The sequence below is a fragment of the Lonchura striata genome, chromosome Z, assembly GCF_046129695.1.
Source record: "Lonchura striata isolate bLonStr1 chromosome Z, bLonStr1.mat, whole genome shotgun sequence".
NCBI lineage: Eukaryota > Metazoa > Chordata > Aves > Passeriformes > Estrildidae > Lonchura > Lonchura striata.
The window spans coordinates 7,254,041-7,265,546 of NC_134642.1; the positions used below are offsets into that span (position 1 = coordinate 7,254,041).

At 36.0% G+C, this 11,506-nt stretch overlaps 1 protein-coding gene across 1 annotated transcript in view; it reads left to right on the plus strand.

Annotated features, from left to right (window-relative positions):
* The window catches only part of SPTLC1 (serine palmitoyltransferase long chain base subunit 1), a 32,572-nt gene extending 24,006 nt beyond the window's left edge, over positions 1–8,566 (plus strand). Inside the window, exons 11-15 of the mRNA XM_021530397.2 lie at positions 151–247; positions 1,730–1,784; positions 3,373–3,490; positions 4,289–4,362; positions 4,861–8,566. Coding sequence (XP_021386072.1) covers positions 151–247; positions 1,730–1,784; positions 3,373–3,490; positions 4,289–4,362; positions 4,861–4,954 — 438 coding nt within the window. The 3' untranslated portion in view covers positions 4,955–8,566. The remainder of the gene's footprint in view (positions 1–150; positions 248–1,729; positions 1,785–3,372; positions 3,491–4,288; positions 4,363–4,860) is intronic.
* The last annotated feature ends 2,940 nt before the right edge of the window (positions 8,567–11,506 follow it).

Genomic DNA, 11,506 nt, shown 5'->3' on the forward strand with positions numbered 1-11,506 from the left:
CCTGTAAAATATTGTAGCTAAATTGGAGACCTACTTTTAAATCCTTACATGTACCTGTAGGTGTGGAGGAAAGGTTTTTAACATGTACATGAATTAATTTTTTAAAAATGGTCCACATTATTGTAATTTTTTTTTCCTTTTCTCCCAAAGCGATTATCTGGTCAAGGCTATTGCTTTTCTGCCTCCCTACCTCCTTTGTTAGCTGCTGCTGCTATTGAGGCTCTGAATATTATGGAGGATAATCCAGGTACTTAACTCGGGACAATGTTATCCTTCAGTCTTTCTTCACCCCAAACTAATAACTTGTACCTCTCTCTGCTTTGATTCCTCACCTTTATACTCTGATGTCCTCTTATTTTTTTGCTAATAAATTTTACATGCGTGTTTTTGTCATGGTTTTTCCCAGTCTGCTTTTCTTCTTCAGTATTTCCATCCCTTTCTATCTTCCAGCTGAAAATAAGCAAGTTATTTGAGGCTAAGAGGGGCACAGATGGTTTTTAAAAAGCAAATAAGAAAATTTTATTTTGCTGTTTATATCAGTGATATGCCTCTTTGCCGTTTCCTTAAAATCATATTCCTTCAGCACAAAAGAAGGAATAGAGAGTTACATAGAAATAAATGATAATATATTTCCTCAGGACAGAGCAACCCTCTCCTTTCCACTTGCACTATATAATTAGGGTTTTTTTCCTTGTCTAGTTAAGCATTCAGACAAGAGCCTGAAGCATTCAGAGAATTCAGGAATGATCAGGGTGCAAACTGCCTTTGATTTGCAGGACCAGATGCAGGGCATTTCTATAAAGTTAGCAGGCAGAAGATTCTTCTGGAAGTCAATTAGAAAATCTCTTTAAGATCATGTAATTCCAACACCCTTGCCGTTGGCAGGGACATCTAGACCAGGAGCTCTAGCCAACCCAGCCTTAAAAAGTCTTTTTGCTGGCTGGGAATTTATGCCAGACCACAGAACTGCTAAATCCCAGCCACTGGAACACCTGGGAAAGAAGTTTTTTGGTTTTTGTTTTCATTTCTTTTTTTAAGGAATTGGAGAGAGGCATGTGAGGGCACAATTGGCCAAATTGTGAAATTGTGTAAATTTGGTTTTAACCTTCATTTCCATCAACAGATTGGAAGACATCTGCAGAGATAAAGTATTTATTTTTTGAAAAGTAAATAAAAATGACTGTGTAGCCCATGCCCAGTTTTCTGAAGTGAAATAGAATAGAGAAAAATTTAAGAATAAATTAAAGGATTGTTAGGTGTAGTGTAGGGTTAGCCTTCACCAAGGAAAAGAGCCACAGTTTGCAAATCCAGGAGTCAGTTTTCTCTTTAAGAATCTGCAGTGAACTGGGAAAAGGCTCAACAAGCAGTGTCTGCATGGCAATAGATATTTATGGATTTTTATAAATTGAACCTGCCATTTCAGTCCCATTACAAAGTGTTTCTGTCATCTCTTCCATATGGTCATGAACAGCAGCAGCTCCATATGCAGCTGGAGTAATGAGATAAAGGGAAGTAGTGCATTTGTCAGGACTTAAAAGCTTGCCATTTCCTGGCAGAAATAGGAATTGGGACTATTAAGAAGAGTAGTAAAGAGATTTATTAATTCAATGGATATACATACCTTAGTTTGATTCCAAATGCTGTATTTGAAAACTTAGAGAAAGGTAAAGTAGAAACAGGAAATCTAAGCCTTTATTCTGTTGTTTTGTTTTGGGTTTTTTGTTTATAGATATTTTTCAGACTCTCCGGGCTAAATGTGAACGGATTCACAAAGCTTTACAAGGGTAAGTGTGCAGTTTGGGGCTTTTTGGCTTTTATTTGGCTATGCCTTTATAATATGAACTTTAACGAATCTCTTTTTTCCTAAATCTGTCTCTGGTTTTACAGATGCTTAGACTGGGATATGTGCACTCAATTGTGTATGTATTAAAGGAGAATTTTTTTTTTTTTCCCCAACTGTCTCTGTTACGTTACTAAAAAGAGTCCCAAGTTTTTAAAATTTTTTACAGGTTTTGAAATGAGATTATACGTTAAGGCTATTGAGGCTATTCTTACGCATTAAGATCTTAGGAGAGTGTGATAGCTTATATCACATGAAGTATTGATAAGCATTTTGAAAATAAAAATGAATAAATAAAAGCATTTGGAATTAAGCTTAGCAGATACTCTTTCAGGCAACTCAATGCATATTCCAATCACCTTGAATACAATATTGTCCCTACATTTTTGAATTGAATGTTAAAATATAATAAGTTACCTGCTGTTCTCGAGGCACAAAGAAAATTGCTAGAATTTATCTGAAAAATATGGTTAAAATTTTACAATACTATGCTGTTTTAAAAGATGTGTATACTGACTAACTGGTTTTTCTGTCAGGTTTTGATACTAAAAATATTGAGAAATTGCTGTGATAGTCAACAGCCATTTAATATGCAGTAACTGTGCAATTTTATTTTACAATTCTTCTTCCTTAACAATTTTGTGTTGCATATTACATAAACTAATAACCTTTAAAAAACATGCATATGATTTTCTAATGCATGATTGATTATACTAGTTTCTTTGTAATTATACTACCATCAAATGAGCCTGATCTTCTTAAAATGTATATTAGGCTAGTTTATCAAAATCCAGAAATCAAAATTACACCTCATGATTGATATGCGTTTATTTGACCTGTTAATTTTGGGGACCAGAGTTCTTGCTTGGATATTGAATACAAATTTTTGGATGGGAATAACTGGATCCTCAATGTGTGTGATTTGTCAGGACAATGGCAATCAAATATCACTCGTTCAATCAACTTCTAGAAACCTCATTAACAACTGTTCTTATGTACAGTACAGATGTAGGAACAATTATAGTCATATAACTAAGTTTAGAGGACTGTCTGACTAAGTGACAGATGGTGCTGTAAAGAGTTTCTATGGGAAATAATTTGGAATCATAAATCTTGACAAAACTTGGAAAATCCCCCACCAAAATGTTTGTTTTTCTTATCCCTTAAGTGATAAAAAGATGATTTTACCTAGCTAGCTGGGTTGTTATCAGCAAATTACATGCCTAACAGACATTACTCTTTCATCTTCATAAGGATTCTTTAAGAATTTCTGAATTACTAATCTTTTTAGCAAAATTATGAGTAATGATTGTTATACAAACTTACTGAAACTCCTTAGAAAACATCTGCTTGGTAACTTTATTATCTTTACGTAATGCAAACTGAAATGCACATGTATTTTGTCTGCATTAGTATCAGTAAAGTAAAATATCCATCTTTTCTCACCATCTAGATAGGAGAAACACTTACTATCTAGAATTTCAACATGTCTTCAAATAGGATGTACATCAAAGGCTTTTTATTTGTTTTAGGATTTCTGGTTTAAAAGTAGTGGGAGAATCTTTTTCTCCAGCATTGCACTTACAGTTGGAGGAAAGCTGTGGATCTCGAGAAAATGATGAGAAGTTACTCAAAAGAGTTGTGGATTATGTAAGTGTCCCCATAGTAATTAAAATATATCATTGCCTTTGTATGTTAATAATGAAGGAAGGGTAGGGAAGCTTGTTGGGTAACTTGTTGAAATATCTTGCAGGAACATTGCAAGAAACTTAGTTTCTGTGCTGATTATATGGGTCTATTCAAGATCATGTTCCAACCATTTCTTGGTTAAAAAATACATATTGGACTATTTACTTCAGGAAATAGTTTTTTCATGTTATCTATTTTAATGCTCAAATCTGCATATAAAGCTGTTGCTTAGACAGCTTTTACATTAATAAGGAGAGTGTTCTAGAGGTGGATTTTAACTTTTGCTTCTTTGAGTCCATGAATTTACTTTTTTTGTGTGTGTGAACAATCTCATATTCTATATATAGTATTTTTCTCTTCTTTAATACACATTCATTCTTTTTTGTCCCACGTGACATGAGGGTGGATATATCTTTATATATCAACTGGCAGGTAAACAAGACTACACTACAAAAAGAAATTCTGAAGTCAATTTCTTTGAAAATATGCTTAAATATTATTTAATTGCCTGAAAAATCTGGTATGTTTGCCTGATTACATGGAGGTGAAAACTGAAGTCATTGCACCCTAAAGTGTCTTATGTGTTAAAACTGTATTGAAATTAAGAGATGATTTTGCACAACCTTTATTACCTCCATTTGGAAAACACCTTGCATTTATCTTGACACCAGATTAATAGAAGTTAGTTATATTTGGTAATCAAAAGAATATGCCATCAGAAATTCCCAGGCTGACTTGCTGTATTTTCTTTATTTGTAGTGCATGAATAGTGGTATTGCGTTAACACAGGCTCGCTATCTGGAGAAAGAAGAAAAATGTCTTCCTCCACCCAGGTTAGCAGAAAGTTAATGTGTTCCTTGATTTTATTTGGCTGTGACCATCTCTTTTCCATACAACAGTGGAGTTCTGTTCAGTAGGCTGGATTGAATAGTTAGTGGAAAAATGGTAGAGGCTCCAGTTTTGAGGTATATTTTCAGTGACTGTTACAGGTTGCTAGTACTGAATGAAATAACTGTATCAAAACTACCTGTATCTTGGGGATCAGCATATAGCCTATTAGCAGATGTATTTCCATGAGGAAAATTATTCTTACTGCGTAGGTAAAAAAAAGATAACAGATTTCTGCAGTGTATATGATGGGGTAGCAGAGAGGGGGCAAAAAGTAGCCTGATCACATCTGTTTAGTCACATGTCTTGTTTCTGGCTGAATTTGAATTCATAATAATTTCCCTATAGATAGTGATCTTAATGTATTGATATTAGTAAAAACAATTCTCACTGGAAGGCTAGGAGTAAAGTTTACTCTGTGTGTTTTGGTTTTCTTTTTCTAGTATTCGAGTAGTGATAACAGTGGAACAAACAGAACAAGAACTGGACAAAGCTGCATCACTTCTTAAGGAAGCTGCACAGTCTGTGTTGAATTAGACTGCTGTTTCTGGATTCCTCTTTCCCCACATTATCAGGATAAGTGTTTTACACTGTATAGTGACTTCCAGATTCTTCTACTGATGGCATTGAAAGCTGACTACCAAAATTGTTCTAGAGTGATACAAATGCAGTGAGGGGAGGAATGCTCAGTTTTGGAGTTGGTGAATGACATGGTGTTGTTCCAATTCAAACTCAGCCAAATTTGCATTACTTAAAATGGGGTATCACTATGGAATTCATGACTCTTTCATAAGTTAGTATAAAAAGTTTTAATTTATTTCCTCAAACCCTTAAACATTCTCAAAAATGTGTATAAACATTCAGTTTCATCCCAAACCATGTAGAATGTGTTGTATTTTCTCAAAATATGAGAACTTCAAATAAATTTCAAATAATAATCCTTCTCTACCTTCCAAATGAAAATACACTGTTCTTAATATTACCAAAAGGACAGCACATTAAGATAGAATTTTGTATTATATTATCTCATATGTTACTGAATTATAGGAGAGAGGACCTTCAATTATTTTTGCTTATATATCTTTCTCTAACCATTTTTGGCAGCCAGGTTTTAAGAAAGCCTGGCCAGACAGTAAATTCGTATCAAATACTATTTAATTTTTGTATTCCATATGTAATTATAGGCATATTTGATACTACGGGTGAAGTTTTCATACTATTATCTTTAAAATATCTAAATTCAAACCTCTGAATTGTGAAACTGATGTAATTCCAGTATAGTATCTAAGTTCAGATAAGAGAGCTTTGTACCAGTCTTGAAGAGGAGTAATAGGCAACATGGAAAATGAAACAAGGTTTTGAAACAGCTACTAAATACTATCTTAGTCAAACTAATTTTAAGCATAAAAATGATACATGCTTAGATTTATCTAAAAACATCTATACCTTAGAAGGGAAGATTCACAGATAGCTACTGAGAGTTTAGATGGTACATATACTACTGAAACACAAGTCAATCTGTGCACGTAAAATTCACAAGTAACTTGAAAGTAATGTTTGGAGGTTGTGCTGTCAGGATTTTAGGTAAGCGCAGATGGATGTTACATACATGGACACTTCAATCAGGAAACTGGTAAGGAGCTATGTATTTTTTATAAAATAAAATATACAGCTTTTTATTTCACAATTTTGCTTTAAAAACGCCTGTCTGAAATTTTTGTATTCTGCCTAATATGTGTTATTTTGTACTCATGTGCCTTTTTGGTTGCTACTACAAGGATTACAGGACTATTTTTGAGAAACATCATTGTTAAAAAGTTAATCATGTTTGATTCAGATTTTTACCTACACAATTGGATTTTGTAGCATGATCGACCATATATTGTTAGATATTCTGCATTAGGTAAGCATAGCCTGTGCTGCCTCCAGTTTAGAGAGACTGTTTCTATGCTGGCTTTCAAAACTTGTCATCTGTGTGCCTTCAGATAGAACACATAAAGTTGTGTTGGGGCACTTCTGTGGTTGTTGCTTGACATTTGAAATAGTCAAATCATTAGTGAAAGAGAATCCCTATTTCAACGTCATTTATGTTTTCTCTGTTGACTGTGAGTAAAAGCCAGTGAGAAGTCAACAATTTAGAAGAGAAAAAAATGTGCAGAATGAGATTGGCTCCCATGTTACAGACTGGAACTGAAGTGCAGGATAGTAATCTTGAAGACCCTCAGAGACTGCGAGAAATGGAAATTAAATGTTATGGCTCTACTCTGAGCTTTTTAGCCATTTTTGGCTGGATAATTGAAACCTGCAAATTCGAATGAAGTCAAGCCTTTGATGTCTAAATTTGGAAAAAATGAGGTACTTTGATTCCAGTGCAGCATATTAAATGGTTTTGGAGTTAAGATAAGCCTGGGAAGGTAAGCAAATAACCATTGGCATTGAAATCATAGGTTACAGAATCTATATTTAATTCTCTCATTTTATTTTTGGTTGTCTGCAAATGGGGTGGAATTTTTGTTGTGCTTAGAGAACTAGCAATAATTTTTAGATACATGGATTGTGTTGGTATTTTTGCTCTTGGTTTGTTGGGTATTTTTGCTTTTAAATTAAGTGATGACATCTAAGGTAGAAGCAGAATGAAATTTCTAGCAGTTTCAAATCTGTTACTAAGTAGTTCTGATGAAATAAAAGTTAAAAAATGTTGCTAAGAGATGCCATAATTTGATTCATTTGACAAACATGTACCCACCATTAAAACATTGGTAAAACTGCCTTTGTCCTTTTTTATTATTTAGCAGTGTATAGGGAAGAAGCATTTAGATCACAGTAAAGTGAATACCTTGGTTGATAGCAGCTGAAATGCTCTTGTAATGTATGTTTTACTGACAGGTTACATGCATGGTCTCTGTAAGAAATTAAAATACCTATGAGGTGTAACTGGTGGAGAGGGATATCCCTAATCAGTTTAAGCATATCTGGCTCCTCTTCATTTTGACTTTTTTGATAACTGTCTCTGTCATGGTAAGCAGATGAAGAAATGGGTGTCTCTGGGGAAAAATGTTGATTGGGGTGAGAGACAGCAGGTGATTCTGATTAAACTTCTGACATTTGAAAAATCAGAAGTCTGGTAAGGTGCTTAACTGCCCAGTGCTCTTGGCTAATAAATATATTAACAAATTTGTGTTAGTTGCTTTGTAGTTACATTTGGATAAATTGGTATTTTTCCATCCATTTCTTCAGATGTGGGCATGAGACTGGAGTTCAGTGTAAACCTGTTAAGTAGGATACTGTGAGATGAATCAAACACAAGGACCTTATCCCAAACTTCAAAGTATCTTTTGAAAATAAATTTTGTTTCAATTAATTTATTTATTTCACTTTGCCACATAGTTGGAACAGAGTTTCAGCTAAGTGGATAATAAATCCAGTATTTTAAATAGTGAAGAAAAATAATTCTTGTTAATTTTATTAAGTTGACTATTAATATCTGATAGTTGAGAAGGAGGGTATTTTAACTGTAAAAAATTGGTCATTTATTGAAATTGTCTTGATGAAACCAATTTTTTACAATATATGAGGACTGGGATGGACTGGAAAAAATTTATACTTTCAAAATATTTTATCTTGAAGAAACATGTCAACACGATATCTATATTCATATTTTACACAAAGATTTATTTTCCTTGAATATTTAAAAATAATTGCTATATGTGTAGTTTCATGGTTTTTATAGGAAGAACTACAGATGCCTTTTCTGTTTATTATAGTAATCATTATTTTTGAATAGGAGATGAAATGCATAAGGAGGATATTAAGAAAGAAAGAGACGTATGGCTGAATAACTTTGATTTAATTTTTTTTTCACTTTTGAAATATGAACCCAGTCAATGCACAGAATGGTGTACTGTCTCCTTTCTGTCACTCCATCTGGAGTTTATTATTTTATACAGGGTTGTGGAGTGTTGGCATTCACTGATCTATGAAGTTGCTACCACAAAAGTGTCTTGCATCTTAAGATGACTAGAGAAGTCCACATGTAAATGTACAGAGCTGTAAATACTGCTTAAACAGAGGAAATATTTACAACTAACACAAAGCATTTGTACATTAAACTGTTTCAGTGTCCAAATAAAAGGAAATGTCTGGATAACATTTTTTCTGGTGTTTTTATGTTCTTTGGCAGTTTTCATGGTAATAAGGTAACGGGCTTACTCTGTCTTGCTGTTGATAGATTTTCCAAATTTTGGTTTCCTGTCCATTGTGCAGTAGGTAATTGCAAAATATGTGTAATAGAAGTCACAGAAGCTACTAAATCTGCTGAAGAGTACCTGTCAGGGAAGGACAGTTTCTACATGTCCAATTTCTAATACTTTGGTAACACACACTTGCTGAAAACCGCTATTGGAAGCTAGACACTGGACCACATACAATTTTGTTGTGACTCAAAATAGAATGTCTTGTGTACCAACAAACTTGAATTCAGATGACATAACCCCCAACTTTGAGACACTGCTACAGAATAAAATACTGCAGGTTTGCCTACTGTATTTTATGGATAAGATTTCTCTATTTTCCTCTGCTGTTTGAGGTGTTACCATTTAACTCGGTATGCTGTTTGTATAATGGAGCTGTATTTTCCAGCAGAGAATTCTGAGCTGGCAAAAACCAGTAAGTATTGGAGTCAAAGGGTATGCTTAAGTAGAACTGGAAATTCATAATCCACTGTTTAACTTATATTTTATGTAGGCAAAATATAAGTGATTGTCTCACTCTAATCAGCATTTGTCAGACTGTGCTCCCTTTCTGGTATCCATTAGTCAAGGAGGACCAGGACGGATTGGAGAAGGTCCAAAGGAAGACCATAAATATGACCAAAGAGCTGGAGAACATGCCTTGTGAAGAAAGAAAAACTAGAAGGCAATTTTCCAGTTCTTGCACAGTGTCTACAAAGATGGCAGAAGCTCTCTTCACAAAAAGCCAGAATGAATGGAAGGGCAATGGAATCATAAACTGGGTTGGGTTGAAAGGGACCTTGGAGATCATTTTAGTACCAACTGCAATGAGCAGGGGTGCCTTCCAGTAAACCAGGTTGCTCCAGCCCTCATCCATCCTGGCCATGAAGAGTGCCAGGGATGCCACAGATTACGTGGGCAGTATAATAGAATAGAATCATTGAGGTTGGTAAAGGACCTCTGAGATAAGTATATCCTTTGACCAAACACCACCACATCAGCTAGACCACTGGATTAAGAGCCTCGTTCACTCATTTCTTGAATGCCTCCAGGGATGGTGACTCCACCCTGTCTCTGAGCAGTCTTCCAATGTTTGGCAACCCTTTTCACAAAGAAATTCTTGCTGATACCCAACCTGAACCTCCCTGGCATAGCTCTTCACCAGCATGGCAAGCTAATGAGCAAAGAAAGTTGCTTCTTGTCTGACAGATGGACCCAACCAACCCCTAGTGGACCTGGTTTCTCAAGGTGAGTCACATGGAACTTGATATATACAAGTTGCATGGGGAAGGGTTTCATCTTGATACAACTTTTTATGGTGAGGAGAACAGTCAATCACTGGAAAATCACCTCCTCATGGATTAGGGGAGATTTTCAAGATGTGGGTGGATGGGATGCTGGATAATTTCATCTGGGCTTCCTTTCTCACAAAAGGTTGGACCAGCTGATCTTTTGAGATCCATTGCAACTTGGCCTGTTCTGGGATTCTGTAGGTCTGTGACTGTAATTCTGATTCTGATTCCTGTTCTGTGACACTCTGAACAGGAGGTGGAAATACGTTTTCACACTTGGTCTAGTTAAAATCGGATTTTGGTTGGAGCAAACCCTCTTGGGAAAGAACCTTTTCTTAATATCCAGCCTAAACCTCCCCTGATACAATTTCAGGCCATTCCCTCAGGTCTTGTCACTGGTCACTAGAGAGAAGAGATCAATGCATTCCCTTGCTCCTCCAATAAGTCTCCCCTCAGTTTCCTCCAGGCTGAACAGACCAAGGGACCTCAGCTGCTCTTTTTATGGCTTCTTCTCGAGACTCTTCACCTTCTCCATTACCCTCCTGTGGACACTCTCTAATAGCTTTGTATTCTTTTTATATTGCGACACCCAAAACTGGAGCACTCGAGGTGAGGCCAAGCACAGCAGGGCAGGATAATCTTGCCCAGCTGGTGATGCTGTGCATGATGCCTCACAGGACATGGCTGGCCCTCCTTGCTGCCTGGCTGCAAGTTGACTTGCATTCAACTTGGCCTCAACAAGGACCCCTTGGTGCTGTTCTGTGACACTCCTTTTCAGCATCCTGTTCTCCACTTTGTACATCCAGGGTTGACCTTTCCCTGGAGCAGAATCCAGGACCTTTCTTGTTAAAGTGCCATACAGTTGGTGGTTGCCCAGTCCTCTGATTTGTCAAGGTCTCTGTAGGTTCTCTCTGCCTTTGAGGGAGTTGGCCGTTCCTCTCACTGGCAGACTTAGTCTGTCTTTGAATCCTGAATGCATGTTGTTCATGGATATATTGAAGAGAGCTGGGCTTAAGGTGGAACCTTGATAAACCCCAGAAGCAACCAGTCATCAGCCTGGTGTAACCGCACAAAAGCTGTTGAAAACAGCTAGACAAAAAAAAAAACAAAACAAAACAAAAAAACCCCAAAAAAACCCCAACAAACTCTCCATAACCTCTTAACAGTTTTGACCAGAGAAAAAAGTTGGTACCAAATGGCAGGGTTTGAACAAGTTTCAGCCACTTCAAGCCTTAAAGTGGAAAAACCATAAAAGTTCATCATGTGTACTGCTTTAGCAAAGAGATTCTATATGCAGCCATCAAGACTGAAGAAATGTTTAGTGACCTAACTCATGGATGAAGGAGTTTTTGTTGTAACAGGTGATAAAATGGCAGCAAAACATTTGCCTTTAGTGTAGTTTACTGTGGAACTGTTCCTGAGCAGCCTGAAATTTTCACAATGCCCAAGCAATTTAACATTTGAGTATCTTACTTGGTGACTGAAGGGACTGACTTTCAGTAGACAAGAGTAGTCTCAGAAGAATTTTAGACTGCTAGTACACAATGTTGTGTGTTTGTCTATCATCC